At 46.5% G+C, this 16,780-nt stretch overlaps 1 protein-coding gene across 2 annotated transcripts in view; it reads right to left on the bottom strand.

The window, feature by feature from the left end:
• Positions 1–16,780, bottom strand: part of ncf1 (neutrophil cytosolic factor 1) — a 162,423-nt gene that overhangs the window by 23,156 nt on the left and 122,487 nt on the right. For both annotated transcript variants that reach the window (XM_038813725.1, XM_038813726.1), the window contains 2 exons: positions 13,220–13,327; positions 4,528–4,709 (listed from right to left, as the gene is read on the bottom strand). In XM_038813725.1, the coding sequence (XP_038669653.1) occupies positions 4,528–4,709; positions 13,220–13,327 (290 nt within the window). The remainder of the gene's footprint in view (positions 1–4,527; positions 4,710–13,219; positions 13,328–16,780) is intronic.

Here is a 16,780-nt window from a genome sequence, read left to right as displayed (position 1 = left end):
ATGGGTTTCCGGTGGAATATTATGAAAAGTTCAAAAATAAGCTGGCACCGCTGATGGCGGGGATGTTTGAGGAAGCGATAGAGAAGGGGGTGTTACCACAAACCTTGGGGCAGGCATCGATTTCCCTGTTACTTAAGAAAGATAAGGATCCGACGGAGTGTGGGTTGTATAGGCCCATATCACTTTTAAACATGGATGCAAAGATATTGGCGAAGGTACTGGCAGGTAGGCTAGAGTAGTGCCTCCCGAAGGTGATAGATAAAGATCAGACGGGGTTTGTGAAAGGGAGGCAGCTCTTTTGAACATTAGGAGGGTATTGACCGTGGTTATGGTATCGGCGGAGGGGAAGGAAATAGATGTGGTTGCGGCGTTGGACGCCGAGAAGGCGTTAGACCGGGTTAGACTTGATGGCAGTTCTGGAGCGGTTTGGAATTGGACCCAGAATGTGGACTGGGTAAAGCTATTATATAAGGAGCCGAGGGCGAGTGTCCGCACAAGTAACATCAACTCAGAATACTTTCCTCTTCACCGTGGGACTAGGCAGGGATGTCCTACGTCCCCCCCCCCCTGCTGTTTGCACTCGCGATTCAGACATTAGCCATCGCATTAAGAAGTTTGGGGGGTATGGAAAGGGATTGTGCGGAGGGGGGGGGCGATACAGCATAGGGTGTCCATATATGCCGAAGACTTGCTGTTATACGTGTCGGAACCAAGTGTGTCAATAGGGGGAATACTGGAGCTGCTTCGGGTGTTTGGGTCTTTCTCAGGGTACAAACAAGAGTCTAGATTCGGGCCCGGCGCATGTAAGAAGTTCCCCGCGCATGCGCAGGATGGCGTGGCCCAACTGCACATACGCAGGATTGAGCTGGCCCAACTGCGCATGCGCGGGTTGGCATGGTGCCCATTTGGCGCCGCATACGTTGGCTGGAACGGCAGAATAGGTCGTGCCCGGGCCCTGTTTGTGCCGTCGTGAAACGAGACGGCGTTCACGACGGCGCGAACACTTGGCCGCCATATCAGAGAATCGCCCCCAACATTTCTAGTTTGGTGGGGAGAGTGAAAGCTGATCTGGCAAGGTGGGATGTTCTCCCTCTCTCATTGGCGGGTCGGGTACAGGCAGTTAAAATGAATGTGCTGCTGCGATTCCTGTTTATTTTTCAATGCCTGCCGATGTTCATGCCAAAGGCATTTTTTAGAGCGATTGAAGGGATGATTACCTCGTTCATATGAGGAGGGAAGGTGGCCAGAATTAAAAAGGTGCTTCTGCAGAGAGGAAGGCAGGCAGGGTTGGGTCTTCCGAACCTGATGTATTATTACTGGGCGGTTGATGTGGAGAAGGTACAGAGCTGGGTCAGAGGGGTTGACTCCCAAAGGGTCAGAATGGAGGAGAATTTGTGTAGGGGGTCAGGATTGAAGGTACTAGCGACAGTGCCACTTCCGACGGCCTCGGGGAGATACTCAGGGTGTCCGGTAATAATAGCTTCATTGTGAATTTGGAAGCAGTTTCGACAACACTTCGGGTTGGGGGCAGGGCCAAGAGAAATGGCGATTCGTGGGAACCATAGAACCAGGGAAGTGGGAAGGAAATTTTTGGAGATGGGAGGAGAAAGGAATTTGAACACTAAAAGATTCAGTTCTTGGGGGTCGTTTTTGCGGGATTGAAGGAGCTAGAAGCGAAGTGTGGGCTGGAGCAGGGGGAAATATTTAGATACATGCATTTTGGAGACTTTGCCAGAAAGGAGATTCAGAGCTTCTCAGTCGAGCCGGTTTCCACATTGCTGGAGGAGGTGGTGACGACAGGGGGACTGGAGAAGGGGGTAGTACCGGCGGTTTATGGGGCAATTTTGGAGGAGGAGAAGGCGCCACTAGAAGGGATTAAGGCAAATTGGAAGGAAGAGTTGGGAGAGGGTATGGAGGAGGGGTTCTAGTGTGAGGTGCTCCAGAGGGTGAACGCCTCCACCTCGTGCGCAAGGTTGGGGCTGATACAGCTGAAGGTGGAGCATAGAGCACACCTTACAAGGACGAGGGTGAGCCGGCTCTTTGAGGGGGTAGAAGATGTGTGTGAACGTTGCGAGGGGGGGGGGGGGGGGGGGGGGGGGGGGAGGTCGCAAACCACGTTCATATGTTTTGGTCCTGTCCAAAGCTGGAGGATTACTGGAAGGAGGTGTTTAGGGTAATCTCTAAAGTGGTGCACGTGAAACTTGACCCGGGCCCTTGGGAGGCCATATCCGGGGTGTTGGAAATGGGTGCAGAGGCAGATGTCGTAGCCCTCGCCTTGTTGATCGCCCGAGGGCGGATCCTGTTAGAGTGGAGATCAACCTCTCCACCCTGTGCCTTGGCGTGGCGGGGGGACCTGCTGGAATTCTTAACGATTGAAACGGTCAAATTTGAACTGAGGGGAAGGAAGGAGGGCTTCTACAATTCATGGGCGTTATTCATTATGCACTTTCGAGAATTGGATCACATGGAACATTAGTGGGGGGGGAGGGTTGGGAGGGTTGGGGGAGGGGGACTTTATGTGTTAATGGCGACTATGGGTGATCTCTGATTCCTTTTTGTCATTTATGTATGTTAACATGCGGGCTAATGTCTGGGGTTTGGTGGGAGGATGGGATCGTTGTTATTGATATTACATTTGCTCCTGATTATTGTTTATTGTTGGGTGTAAATTTGGGAGAAAATGTGAAAAAGGAGGTGAATAAAAAAATATTTTTTTAAAAACGGGGCCTAGCAGACAGCGGGCTGCCTCCACTTCAGCTGCTGATGTCGGGGTTGCACCAAGATCGGGTAATAGGAAAGGAAAGATGAAGAAGTCTTGAAGGCACACATGTGGCACAGGTGTAAAACCTATGTATATAGTTTTGGCATTTGTAAATATATGTTCGTTTGCACTGTTTGGCAGTGCCCTAAATTCTCATATGGTTGCTAGTTGCTTTAAAGGCTGCAATTTATGGTTTGAACCTATAACCCTCTATCGTACCTATTCCATCCGTTTCCGTGACACCCCCTCCAATGAAATACTCACCAACCCAACAATTACCCTGAATCTGCCACCCTACTGCATCTCATATCCCCCTCTCACTCTGGCTGTTCCCTCTGCTGCCCAGCACCCTCAGTTCAACCTCCAGGATCCCACCATTGTCAGCACCAATCCCACCCTCTCGGGCCATTTCTGCTCTGCTATCCCGGCCTGGAATCCCCCTCCCCCCCCACCCAACAAAAGGACTTCCAGACCCAACAATCAAGGTCCTTCCCTCCATCCCAATTTGCCGCACCCTCGCATTTCCTCGTTGTCCCCCTCCATGCCCCAGACTGCCGAAGAAAGACAAGGTCTACGCACTTCACAATTCCTGAACAAGTGCACACCACTTACATACAGTCACAAATGTGAATGTTCTGATTTCTGACTGGCAGGGAAATTAATTCCGGCAATGTGGCCTTCCAATGCCCAATGTGCTAATACATGGAAAAGGGCTTCCCGGCATTGATCATCGGGAATCTCTACTCGAGAACATAATTCCTAAAGTACATCCCTACGTCAGCAAACTGAGTTTTGAATTTCCCCTGCCCGCAAAGCTAGTGGGACCAGAAGATTCTGCCCATCCTTTCTAAAGTAAGCACCTAAATTGGGTTTGTCATAATAGCCACTCATGTATATCATGAGATGCAGACAGGCAGTGATTGACACACAGGATAATCAATGAACACACACGACATAGAACAACCAATCACCAGACAGGACACCACCACTATAAAGCCCACAGGACACGGCTAGGGAGATAGTCACAGTGCACAGGCCAATGAACATCATCACCATGTGATAGAGAGCTAGTCTGGTCAAGCCAGTAGGAGGTTATCAGTTAGGTTAACAGAGTGTCAACCCACAGCAGATTATGTACAGCAATCAACAGGTTCAATAAAACAGTGTTGGACCATCTCCTATGTCGGAAGCCTGTTTCTCGTTTTACTGCATCCAGTTACAGTCGAAGTTAGACCAACACAGATAACACATCAGGATTTGTTCCAAAATCCCTCATGTTACACACAGTCACTCCAAGCCTGTACTTGTGCCCATTGACCTTCTGGCTCCAACCCTCCTTCTGCTCTCCACCTTGTTTAAATATTGCTGGATTTGTATCTGTAATAGTTACAGTGCAACAGGGAGGCTGCCTCTGGAGATGTGTCTCAGCAAAAGACGTTAAGGTCGGCCACGTGTTATTTTTAAATAGGCTGGTATAATTACTGTCATCAAATTGCAGGAAGGTAACCGATGTATTAAGCATCAAAGCCTTGTTCAAACTTCTTTTAGTAACATTGTCCATCAGCGCTGCACAGAGTTGCGAGGATCACGGTATTTTCATGGTATTATACTGAATCCACCCATCTATTAGACACAGCACGGGGAATCTTCATGGTGAAGTGAAAGGGTTGCCTTCTGGTTTCCAATTAGAGTATCTCAGACTAAGGTCTTCAAACTAAAAGATAACTACAGAATTTTCTAATTACATGAGCAGCAGTTTTTTTTACCTGAATCCAGCTGTTTCTCGGGAAATCTCGGATCCTGTTTCTGTTTCCACACATTCTTATTGGGAACTGCTTCACTCTTGTTCTTTTGCTGGAGGTACCGTTTACTATTCCGCCTGTAAACATCTTGGCTAATCTGCTTTCGTTCTGTCTTGTGGATGCTCTGTGCATTCCGTATGGTCGATCTGAAAGTGCATCACGATGTTACAATAATTTGTATTTACAGAATATCTTTGCTCCGTTCTTGCATTACCTGCCACTTCTGCACACTGCTGCCTCATGCTGGTTGGTGGTAAAAATGCAGGTTATTTTTGCCCGAATTACTTACCTTCCCGAATACACAAATGCCCCACAAGGACAGGGTCATGCTTCAGCTGGTATCCAGTAAATCCTCCCTCATTAAAGAAGACAGCATCGCAGATGCGCGGAGCGATACTGCACAGATAGAGACCATTCAGCCCATCGTGCCTGTACTGGCTCTCTGAGTGACAGATGCACCTTAGTGCCACTTGCCTGCCTTGTCCTTTCATAGAATTTACAGTGCAGAAGGAGGCCATTTGGCCCATCGAGTCTGCATCGGCTCTTGGAAAAAGCACCCTACCCAAGCATCCACCCTATTCCCATAACCCAGTAACCCCACCCAACACTAAGGGCAATTTGGACACTAAGGGCAATTTAGCAGAGCCAATCTACCTAACCTGCACGTCTTTGGACAGTGGGAGGAAACCGGAGCACCCGGAGAAAAACCACGCAGACACGGGGAGAATGTGCAGACTCCACACAGACAGTGACCCAAGCCGGGAATCGAAAATGGGACCCTGGATCTGTGAAGCAATTGTGCTAACCACTATGCTACCGTGCTGCCTACCAACCCTGTACATTCTTCCTTCTCAGATAACAATCCAATTCCTTCGGCTGAACCTACCTTCACCACACTCTCACTTCCAGATCCCGAACACTCACTGTGTGAAAATGTTTTTCCTTATGTCTCAAAGAACAAAGAACAATACAGCACAGGAACAGGCCCTTTGGCCCTCCAAGCCTGTACCTGTCATGATACCACCCTTGGCCAAAACCCTCAGCACTTTCTTGTGCCGTATCCCTGTATACCCATCCTATCCATGTAGGGCAGCACGGTAGCATTGTGGATAGCACTATTGCTTCACAGCTCCAGGGTCCCAGGTTCGATTCCGGCTTGGGTCACTGTCTGTGCGGAGTCTGCACATCCTCCCCGTGTGTGCATGGGTTTCCTCCGGGTGCTCCGGTTTCCTCCCACAGTCCAAAGATGTGCAGGTTAGGTGGAATGGCCATGATAAATTGCCCCTAGTGTCCAAAATTGCCCTTAGTGTTGGGTGGGGTTACTGGGTTATGAGGATAGGGTGGAGGTGTTGACCTTGGGTAGGGTGCTCTTTCCAAGAGCCGGTGCAGATTCGATGGGCCGATTCTGCACTGTAAATTCTGTGATAATCTGTGATTTAGAACATAGAACATAGAACAGTACAGCACAGAACAGGCCCTTCGGCCCTCGATGTTGTGCCGAGCAATGATCACCCTACTCAAACCCACGTATCCACCCTATAGCCGTAACCCAACAACCCCCCCCACTAACCTTACAGGACACTAAGGGCAATTTAGCATGGCCAATCCACCTAACCCGCACATCTTTGGACTGTGGGAGGAAACCGGAGCACCCGGAGGAAACCCACACACACACGGGGAGGACGTGCAGACTCCGCACAGACAGTGACCCAGCCGGGAATCAAACCTGGGCCCTTGGATCTGTGAAGCATTTATGCTAACCACCATGCTACCGTGCTGCCCTTTGATGCCTTGTCAAGATGCCTTTTGAACACCATATCTGCTTCCACAACCTCCCCTGACAATGCGTTCCAGACACTCACCACCCTCTGCGTAAAATACCTGCCTCACACATCTCCACACTTTGCCCCACGGACCATAAACCTCTGCCCCCTGGCGACTGACCCCTCTACCGTGGGAAAGAGTGTCTGCCCATCCACTCTATCCATGCCCCTCATAATCTTGTCGATTTCTATCACGACAGCTCTCAATCTCCGTTTTTTTAATGAAAACTGTCCGAGTCTATTCAGCAGCTCCGCATAGCTAACACCCTCCAGACCAGGCAACATCCTGGTAAACCTCCTCTGCACCCTCTCCAAAACCTCCACATCCTTCTGGTAGTGTGGCGACCAGAATTGTCTCTATTGCTTCTTTTGGCAATTGCCTTAAATCTGTCTCTTCTCATTCCAACAATGGGAAGACTTTCTCTCCCTCTACTCTGCTCAGACCCCTCAGGATTTTGAATATCTCTGTCAAATCTCCTCTCAACCTTCTCCAACAAGAATGGTCCCAGCCTCTCCAATATATCCTCATAACTGAAGAAAGATAGAGTTGAGTGGGTACTTTATGCCAGAATCCGTTTCAGACAAAAAAAGGACAGTATACATTTGGTATCAGGGAGGCGATGTATCCATCTTCACCCCATGACACCCTGTATCGCAGCCCATGTCCTTCACATTGTGTTGAATTGAAAATCCCTTATTGTCACAAGTAGGCTTCAAATGAAGTTACTGTGAAAAGCCCCTAGTTGCCACATTCCGGCACCTGTTCGGGGAGGCTGCTATTGAGATTGAACCCGTGCTGTTGGCCGTTATGCTCTGCTCTAAAAGCCAGCTATTTAGCCCTGTGCTAAACCAGCCCCTTTTGCACAGCTATACCAAGAGAGCAGGAGTTTTTCCTGGTTTAGATCCCTCTGGATTGGTCTCCGTGTGGGTTGAGGTGCTGCATTTGGTTTGGAATCATTCTGCATTAAACACATGAATCACTGAACACCCCAGACTGAGCAGAGGCATGAAATTGCAAATGCTGGGTGAACAATTACAAAGGGAGCTCAGACCTGGGAGGGGAGCTTGGACTTCACTTGCAAAAGTAATCCAGGTCAGTGCGGGCGTCCAGTGGTTAGCACTACTGACTCACAAAGCAGAGGACCCGGGTTCGATGCCGGCCTTGCGTCACTGTCCATGTGGAGTTTGCACATTCACCCCGTGTCTGCATGGGTCTCACCTCCACAACCCTAAAAGGTGTGCAGGGTAGGTGAATTGGCCATGCTAAATTGCCCCTTAATTGGGAAAAAAAGAATTGGGTACTCTGAACAAAAAAAACAGAAGTAAGCGAAGACAGATGGGGCTATCTAATAGAGAAAAAGACATCTAGTAGAGATAGGGGTATCTAATACAGAGAGGGTGTCTAATACAGATTGGGACTCAAATACAGATAGGGGTATCTAATAGAGCTAGGGCATTTAATACAGACAGCATATCTAATACAAATAGGGGCATGTAATACAGATAGTGGTATTTAATACAGATAGGGGTATCTAATACAGATGGGGTATCTAATACAGATAGTGGTATCTAATACAGATAGGGGTATCTCATACAGTTGGGGTATCTAATACAGATAGAGGTATCTAATACAGATAGGGGTATCTAATACAGATAGGGGTATTTAATACAGATAGGGGTATCTAATACAGATAGGGGTATCTAATACAGATAGGGGTATCTAATACAGATAGGGGTATCTAATACAGATAGAGGTATCTAATACAGATAGGGGTATCTAATACAGATAGAGGTATATAATACCGACAGAGGTGTCTAATACAGATAGGGTTTTCTAATACAGATAGGGGTATCTAATACAGATAGGGGTATCTAATACAGACAGATGTATCTAATACAGACAGAGGTGTCTAATACAGATAGGGGTATCTAATACAGATAGAGGTATCAAATACAGATAGGGATATCTAATACAGATAGAGGTATCTAATACAGATAGGGGTATCTAATACAGATAAGGGTATCTAATACAGATAGGGGTATCTAATACAGATTGGGGTATCTAATGCAGATTGGGGTATCTAATACAGATTGGGGTATCTAATACAGATTGGGGTATCTAATACAGATAGGGACATCTAATACAGATAGGGGTATCTAATACAGATAGGAGTATCTAATACAGATAGGGGTTTCTAATACAGATTGGGGTATCTAATACAGATAGGGACATCTAATACAGATAGGGGTATCTAATACTGTTGGGGTATCTAATACAGATAGGGGTATCTAATACAGATAGTGGTATCTGATACAGTTGGGGTATCTAATACAGATAGGGATATCTAATACAAATAGGGGTATCTAATACAGATAGGGGTATCTAATACATATAGAGGTATCTAATACAGATAGAGGTATCTAATACAGATAGAGTTATCTAATACAGATTGAGGTATCTAATACAGATTGGGGTATCTAATGCAGATAGGGATATCTAATACAGATAGGGATATCTAATACAGATAGGGGTATCTAATACAGATAGGGATATCGAATACAGATAGGGATATCTAATACAGATTGGGGTATCTAATACAGATAGGGGTATCTAATACAGATAGGGACATCTAATACAGATAGGGGTATCTAATACAGATAGGGGTATCTAATACAGATTGGGGTATCTAATACAGATAGATGTATCTAATACAGATAGGGGTATCTCATACAGTTGGGGTATCTAATACAGATAGGGGTATCTAATACAGATAGGGATATCTAATACAGATAGGGGTATCTAATACAGATAGGGGTATCTAATACAGATTGGGGTATCTAATACAGATAGAGTTATCTAATACAGATTGAGGTATCTAATACAGATTGGGGTATCTAATACAGATAGGGATATCTAATACAGATAGGGGTATCTAATACAGATAGGGATATCGAATACAGATAGGGATATCTAATACAGATTGGGGTATCTAATACAGATAGGGGTATCTAATACAGATAGGGACATCTAATACAGATAGGGACATCTAATACAGATAGGGGTATCTAATACAGATAGGGGTATCTAATACAGATTGGGGTATCTAATACAGATAGATGTATCTAATACAGATAGGGGTATCTCATACAGTTGGGGTATCTAATACAGATAGGGGTATCTAATACAGATTGGGGTATCTAATACAGATAGGGGTATCTAATACAGATAGGGATATCTAATACAGATAGGGGTATCTAATACAGATAGGAGTATCTAATACAGATAGGAGTATCTAATACAGATTGGGGTATCTAATACAGATTGGGGTATCTAATACAGATAGGGACATCTAATACAGATACATCTAATACAGATAATGCACATCTTTGGACTGTGGGAGGAAACTGGAGTACCCGGAGGAAACCCACGCAGTCACGGGGAGGATGTGCAGACTCCACACAGACAGCGACCCAAGTCGAAATCGAACTTGGCCATGATAAATTGCCCTTAGTGTCCAAAATTGCCCTTAGTTTGGGTGGGGTTACTGGGTTATGAGGATAGGGTGGAGGTGTTGACCTTGGGTAGGGTGCTCTTTCCAAGAGCCGGTGCAGACTCGATGGGCCGAATGGCCTCCTTCTGCACTGTAAATTCTATGATCTATGATCTATGATCTATTGTACCCTGAAGGTGGCTGCGCAGGTCGATAGAGTGGTCAAGAAGGCATACGGCATGCTTTCCTTCATCGGACGGGGTATTGAGTACAAGAGTTGGCAGGTCATGTTACAGTTGTATAAGACTTTGGTTTGGCCACATTGGGAATACTGGTCACCACATTACCAAAAGGATGTGGATGCTTTGGAGAAGGTGCAAAGGAGGTTCACCAGGATGTTGCCTGGTATGGAGGGCGCTAGCTATGAAGAGAGGTTGAGTAGATTAGGATTATTTTCATTAGAAAGACGGAGTTTGAGAGGGGGACTTCATTGAGGTCTACAAAATCATGAGAGGTATAGGCAGGGTGGATAACAAGAAGCTTTTTCCCAGAGTGGGGGACTCAATTACTAGGGGTCACGAGTTCAAGGTGAGAGGGGAAAAGTTTAAGGGAGATATGCGTGGAAAGTTCTTTACGCAGAGGGTGGTGGGTGCCTGGAACGCATTGCCGACGGAGGTAGTAGAGGAGGGCACGATAGCGGCATTTAAGATGCATCTAAACAGATACATGAATGGGCAGGGAGCAGAGGGATACAGATCCTAAGAAAATAGCCAACAGCTTTAGATGATAGAGGATCTATATTGGCGCAGGCTTGGAGGGCCGCAGGGCCTGTTCCTGTGCTGTAATTTTTCTTTGTTCTTTCTTTGCTTTGATCTGGACCTGGAAAACGTATTGGTTTTGCTTTATTTCCACTCCTCTCTCACCATCACATGGTCCATCTTCAACTCCCCATCCATTCCCTTCCTTGACCTCTCAGTCTTCATTCCTGGTGATAGGCTGTGTACCAATATTCATTACAAGCCCAACAACCCACATAGTTACCTTGATTACAGATCCTCAGACCCTGCTTCCTGTAAGGACTCCATCTCTTTCTCCTAGTTTCTCTGCCTCCATCACATCTGTTCTGATGATGCTTCTTTCCAAAATGACACCGACATGTCTGCCTTCCTCTCCCGCCCAGAACCTTTGTCTTCACATTTCACCCACCAAATCCACATCGTCCTCTGATATCTCATAAACCTCCAGGTCTCTCTGCTCTCTATAAAATTGTACCATTCAGTTTACATTGCCTATTCATCCTTCCAATCAAATCTGTCCCTGAATATTTTGCATTAAATTTCACCTGTCATTTGTTTACCCATTTCACATAAGCATCAAAACAGTGTAATGATCCTGATATTGACACCATGGTATACTTCAGATTCTGTAGCTCCTTTATTCACTAGCTGTCACTTGGCCAAGTATGGATTAATTAAAACATTGTCATTCATTTGTTAATTAAGGCATCAATTTGTTAAAAGCAAATTATGGTTAACTAACTTGTTTGAGTATTTGATGAAGCAACAGAGAAGATTGATGAGGGTAATGCCGTTGATGTGATGTACATGGACCCCTGAAGGCATTTGATAAAGTGCCACGTAACAGGCTTGCTAACAAAGTTGAAACTCGTGAAATAAAAGCGACAGCGGCAACATGTTTACGGAGTTGGTTTAGTGACAGGAAACAGAGAGAAGTGATGAGTGACCACTTTTCAGGCTGGAGTAAGAATACCAAAAATGGCCACTGTTCTTCCTAATGTATATTAATGACCTAGTCTCGAGCGTAATGAACATAATTTCAAATTTGTAGATATATCAAAACTTGAAAGCAATGTGAAATGTGAAGAGGATAGTGATAGACAGGCTGGTGGAATGGGCAAACATGTGGCAGATGAAATTCAATGCTAGAAACATGTGACGTGATATGATTTGGTAGGAAGAACAAGGAAAGACAATATAAAATAAAGGGATAATTCTAGATGGGGTTGCAGGAATCTGGGCCGGGTTTCACGACGGCATGAACGGGCCGCTGGGAGCCCATTGGAACCGCTGGAGCAGTTCATGCCGCTCCAGCCTCCCATTCCGGCGTGAACTGTGTGCCGCGCCAACCCGCGCATGCGCGGTGGCCTCCCCCAACGTGCCGGCCCTGACGCAACATGGCACGGGGATTCAGGGGCCGGCGCGTAAGAAAATAGGCCCGGGGAGCGAGAGGCCGTCCCGCCGATCGGTGGGCCCCGATTGAGGGCCAGGCCACATCGGAGGCACCCCCCGGGGTCAGAGCCCCTCTCCCCCCCCCCCCCCCCCCCCCCACAAAGGCCGCCCCGTGACCCTGCGCACAGAGTTCCCGCCGGCTGCAACCAGGTGTAGATGGCACCGGCGGGACTCTGCCTTTTTAGAACGGCCGCTCAGCCCATCCGGGCCGGAGAATCGGCGGCCAGCGACCGGCGCCGCGCCAAACATGCAGGCGGCAATGACGCCGATTCTCTGCTCCGAGGAGAACCGCGTGCCGGCGTCGGGGCGGCGTGGCGCAGTTTCGGGGATTATCCGGCCCAGCACGGGGCTGGGAGAATCCGGCCCATGGCCTTGACATTCAGTATAGCCAAATATTGGCCTGTGAGGGTGAACTCTTGGATATATGAGGCATATGGAGCACTTTCAGGAATAATCTAAACCACTGAACCCAAGGCCTCGGGCAAATTTGAAATTTGTGACACTTGCTTTCATTATAGGGGTTGGGAACAAAGTTGCATTCACGGACGTTGGTATGGAAGCACAGCAGTAAAGGTGGACTTATCTTGTTTCACACAGTAACATTTAGGGATGCCTGAAGCAAGTGTTCTGAGAAGTTAAAGTGAATGATTTTCCTTTAGATATCACCAGCACCCGCCACTATTATGAGCTGGCATGGTTGTCACCCTGGCCCCATTCATGAAATATCAAAACATCATTCCAGATATGTGGATATGTTCAGTTAAATATGGGACCAATCCACAAGTACTGCACAATGGAAAGGAAACTTCCGTTCCTCTGGAGTCTACTCCAGTAATCTTATGTGAATCATAAGCCTTTAAAGAATATAAAGAAACACAAGAGCTCAGTTTTCCAATGGTGTTTAGAACTGAGAGCAGAAACACTGGGGTTCATTTTTAGCTTCACCACCAGGATAGCAATCCAGCAGAGCTCACTGACCATCCGTTATAGAAGCCACAATGCTTGCAGTTGAAATAGGGTGGTCCTGAAATGGGGGTCAATGAATTGAGTTTGACCATTGGCATCACGCCGTGTTCTTTAGACAGGGACGTACCTTCTTGGCGGAGGCAGGTTTCTTTTGCTTGTGCTGAATCCCATCTTCTCCGCTGTTCCTGTTTTCTGGAGGTACATGGAGGGATAATATCCAGTAGAATCTCCTTTCCTGTTTCAATAAAACACACAAGTTATCCCTCGTAACCTAATAGAATCTTCTGGATGCTGCAGATGGATGCTAGTTAGTGGCTTGACCCACATCTTTTTGTGTGGTAAGTAAAATAGGGTTTTAGTATTTAGTATATAGAAATTGATATATAATATATTTCATTTTTGTGGCAGTAATGTTATTAAAAACCCTGGTTTAAAATATATATTGACAGTCTGTCTACTATAGCTGTAATTAAGTAGTTGTAAAAGGTGAAGTAAGCATGGTTTCTAACCAATTACTTGTTGACATATAGATGGCTAATGAGATATTGTTTTGATTGCTGGAGATTCCCTGGAATGTAAATAATTAAAAAGGGATGGTGTTTAGTCCTAATTAAGCATGTCATGGGACTTCTCAATGGGATGTAATTAATGGGAGGAACCAAGTCTGTTTGTAGTTCTGCTATCTGTTATAGGATTTTAAGTTTGACAGCAGTTTTCCTTATTTGAGTCAGACAAGACAGAAGGATTTTCAAGTTGTTCCTGAAAGTGTCTCTCTTGCCAAAGGTCTGCACAGATAAGCAAGTAACCCTGATTGCTAACTTTATTTGTAAGTGGATTTTGAACTGTATTGGGTAACTTTGTTGGGATATATAGTAGCAGCTGCGGATAGTGGGTTAAAGTTTTTTCCTTATTCAAGACTGTTTAATTGTTAACTGTAAAGCTATTTCTTTAATGTTAATGTGATTAGTTCTGTGTTGAAATTAAAATTTGTTTGAACATAAAATATATCCATCATTCAGAGTCATCGTTCTTGGGGTGAAGCATTCTTTCCTCACAGTTTTACAAATTAATAGATTCTTAGTGGTTCTCGTCCAGTATCTGAATTAAAATCAGGAATCTGGTCCGGTATCCTAACACCGAGGAACTGATTGGCAGAACTCAACATTTTGCCATCATCTGCCAAACCCATGACCTTCATCACCAAGAAGGACAGGGGCAGCAGATGCTTGGATTGGATTTGTTTATTGTCACCTGTACCGAGGTACAATGAAAAGTATTTTTCTGCGAGCAGCTCAAACAGATCATTTAGTACATGAAAATAAAATAAAATAAAAAGAAAATACATAATAGGGTACACAGTGTAAATACATAGACACCGGCATCGGGTGAAGCGTACGGGAGTGCGTTCCTCTTCAAGCAACTCATCATCCTGATTTGGAACTATATCGCCGTTCCTTCACTGTCACTGGGTCCAAATCCTGGAACTCATTTTCCTATCAGCACTGTGGGTGTACCTACAGCACATGGACTGCAGCGGTTCAAGAAGGCAGCTCACCATGGCAACAAATGCTGGCCTAGCCAGTGATGCCTACAGCTTTGTGAATGAATAAATAAACAAAAGACCAGTCAATGTTCATGGGGAAGGTTGAAACCAAATTGACTGTGTTTGGCACCGGTGCATATAAAAGAGGAATAAGGTGCATTAAGTGATGGACTGTACTAGAGAAGGGAATAGAACAATACCAAACAGAAGTAGAATAAGGAGGATTATGAGAAACAGAAAGAAAGGTTTAGAAAACATGTCTGTATATACAAAAAGTGTGGTGAATAAGGTTGGTGAGTTACAAGCACAGGTAGCTGTGTGAGAATGAGTTTGGTTATAATAATGGAAACATGGCTTAAAAATGGTGAAAACTGTATGTTTAATGTTCCAAGTTATAAAGTGTTCAGAAAAGATAGGGAAGGAAAAGAGGGAGGTGTTGTGGCAGTCCAGAATAATGAAGAGAGAGCAAGGACAAATTCATTTCATTACAGTTGAGAAGCAAAAGGGATTTGATCACACTACTGTGGAGTGTTCTATAGGCCTCCAAGTTGTGTGTGTGTGTTTGTGCGTGTGTCTATGGGTGTGTGTGTGTTTGTGTGGGGGGGTGTGAGTGTCTTTGGGGTGGGTGTGTGTATGCGTGTGTGGGGTTTGTGTATGCCTGCGTGTAGGTGAGTGTGGGTATGTTTGACTCTGCGTGTGTGTGGGTGGATGTGGAGTGTGGGTGGGTGCAGGTGTATGTGGAGTATACGTGTGTTAGTGTGTGCATGGGTTTGTGTGGGTGGGTGTGTGTGTGGGTGTGTGTGGGTTGGTGTGCGTGGGTGTGGTGTGTGTGGCTGTGTGTGTATGAGGGTGTGTGTGTGAGTGTTTATATGTGTATGTGGGTGTGTGTGTGTGTGCATGCGTGTGGGTGTTTGTGTGTGTGTGTATATGCATATGTGTGTGTGGATGTGGGTGTATGTGTGTATATGCGGGTGTGAGTGGGTGTATGTGGTGTATGTGTGTGTGGGTGTGTGTGTGTGGGTTTGTGTGGGTGTGTGTGTGTGAGTGTTTATGTGTGTGTGTGTGTGTGCGGGTGTATGTGTGCATATGCGGGTATGAGTGGGTGTATGTGGGGTGTGTGTATGTGGGTGCGGGTGTATGTGTGTATGCGGGTATGAGTGCGTGTATGTGGGGTGTGTGTGTGTTTGTGTGTGTGGGTGCGGGTGTATGTGTGTATATGCGGGTATGAGTGGGTCTGTGTGGATGTATGTGGGGTATGTGTGTGCATGCGTGTGTGTGGGTGTGTGCGTGGGTTTCTGTGGGTGGGTGAGGGTGTGGGTGTGTGCGCGTGTGGGTGTATATGCGTGTGTGTATGTACGTGTATGTGGGGTGTGTATATGCCTCAATTCAACCCCTAGCGATTGCATTTAACCGCATGTTTCCTGGCGCTCACAGAGCTGAGAAACACATAGCTGTTCAATGCGACTCACGTTATATGAGGAGCTTCAATGGGGAACGCGCAGCCGAGGCCGCACATAGCCCCGTTTTGTACACTGGAGAGCTCTGCTCGCAGGAATTCCCCAGTGTACCGAGAGATCGGGACATTTTTAAATGGTGTTCCAATCTCCAAGGCCATCGAAACAATCCCCTACCTCCCCCGCCCCTCCCCCACTCAAATGTATTACGAGAGGCCCCTGCCCCCCACCGCCTCCCCCCCCCCCACCCAACACCCACACAGGGCACCCAGCCCGATTGCGCGAGCACAAAAAAGAAAGCCAGGTTAGCACCTTGGCAGTGCCCACGGCAGCTGACAATGCCACCGTGGCAATGTCAGGCTGGCATCCAGATGGCACTGCCAAGATGCCAGATGGCACTGCCAAGATGCCAGGCTGGCACAGCCAGGCACAGCCAGGCACAGCCAGGGTGCATGCCAAAGGGTATGCAGCTGGGGGTATCCGATCCCCTGGGACACGCCCACGAATCTCTTTCCATCTGGTCCCCATTTGTAGGGATCAACGCTGAACAGTGCTTGCCCGAGGGCAAAGGTACCTCGGGAATCTGCATATTTAGAGCGAGACACTAACTGTCTCACTCTCAAAGAGATCCTGCCCACAATGGACGGGATTTACATTGCAACGGTCTTGCGAGATCATGTTGGATCTCGCG

The sequence above is a fragment of the Scyliorhinus canicula genome, chromosome 12 (assembly GCF_902713615.1).
Source record: "Scyliorhinus canicula chromosome 12, sScyCan1.1, whole genome shotgun sequence".
Lineage (NCBI taxonomy): Eukaryota > Metazoa > Chordata > Chondrichthyes > Carcharhiniformes > Scyliorhinidae > Scyliorhinus > Scyliorhinus canicula.
The sequence above is the reverse complement of the archived record's forward strand: the minus strand, read 5'-3'. Positions and strand labels throughout refer to the sequence as shown.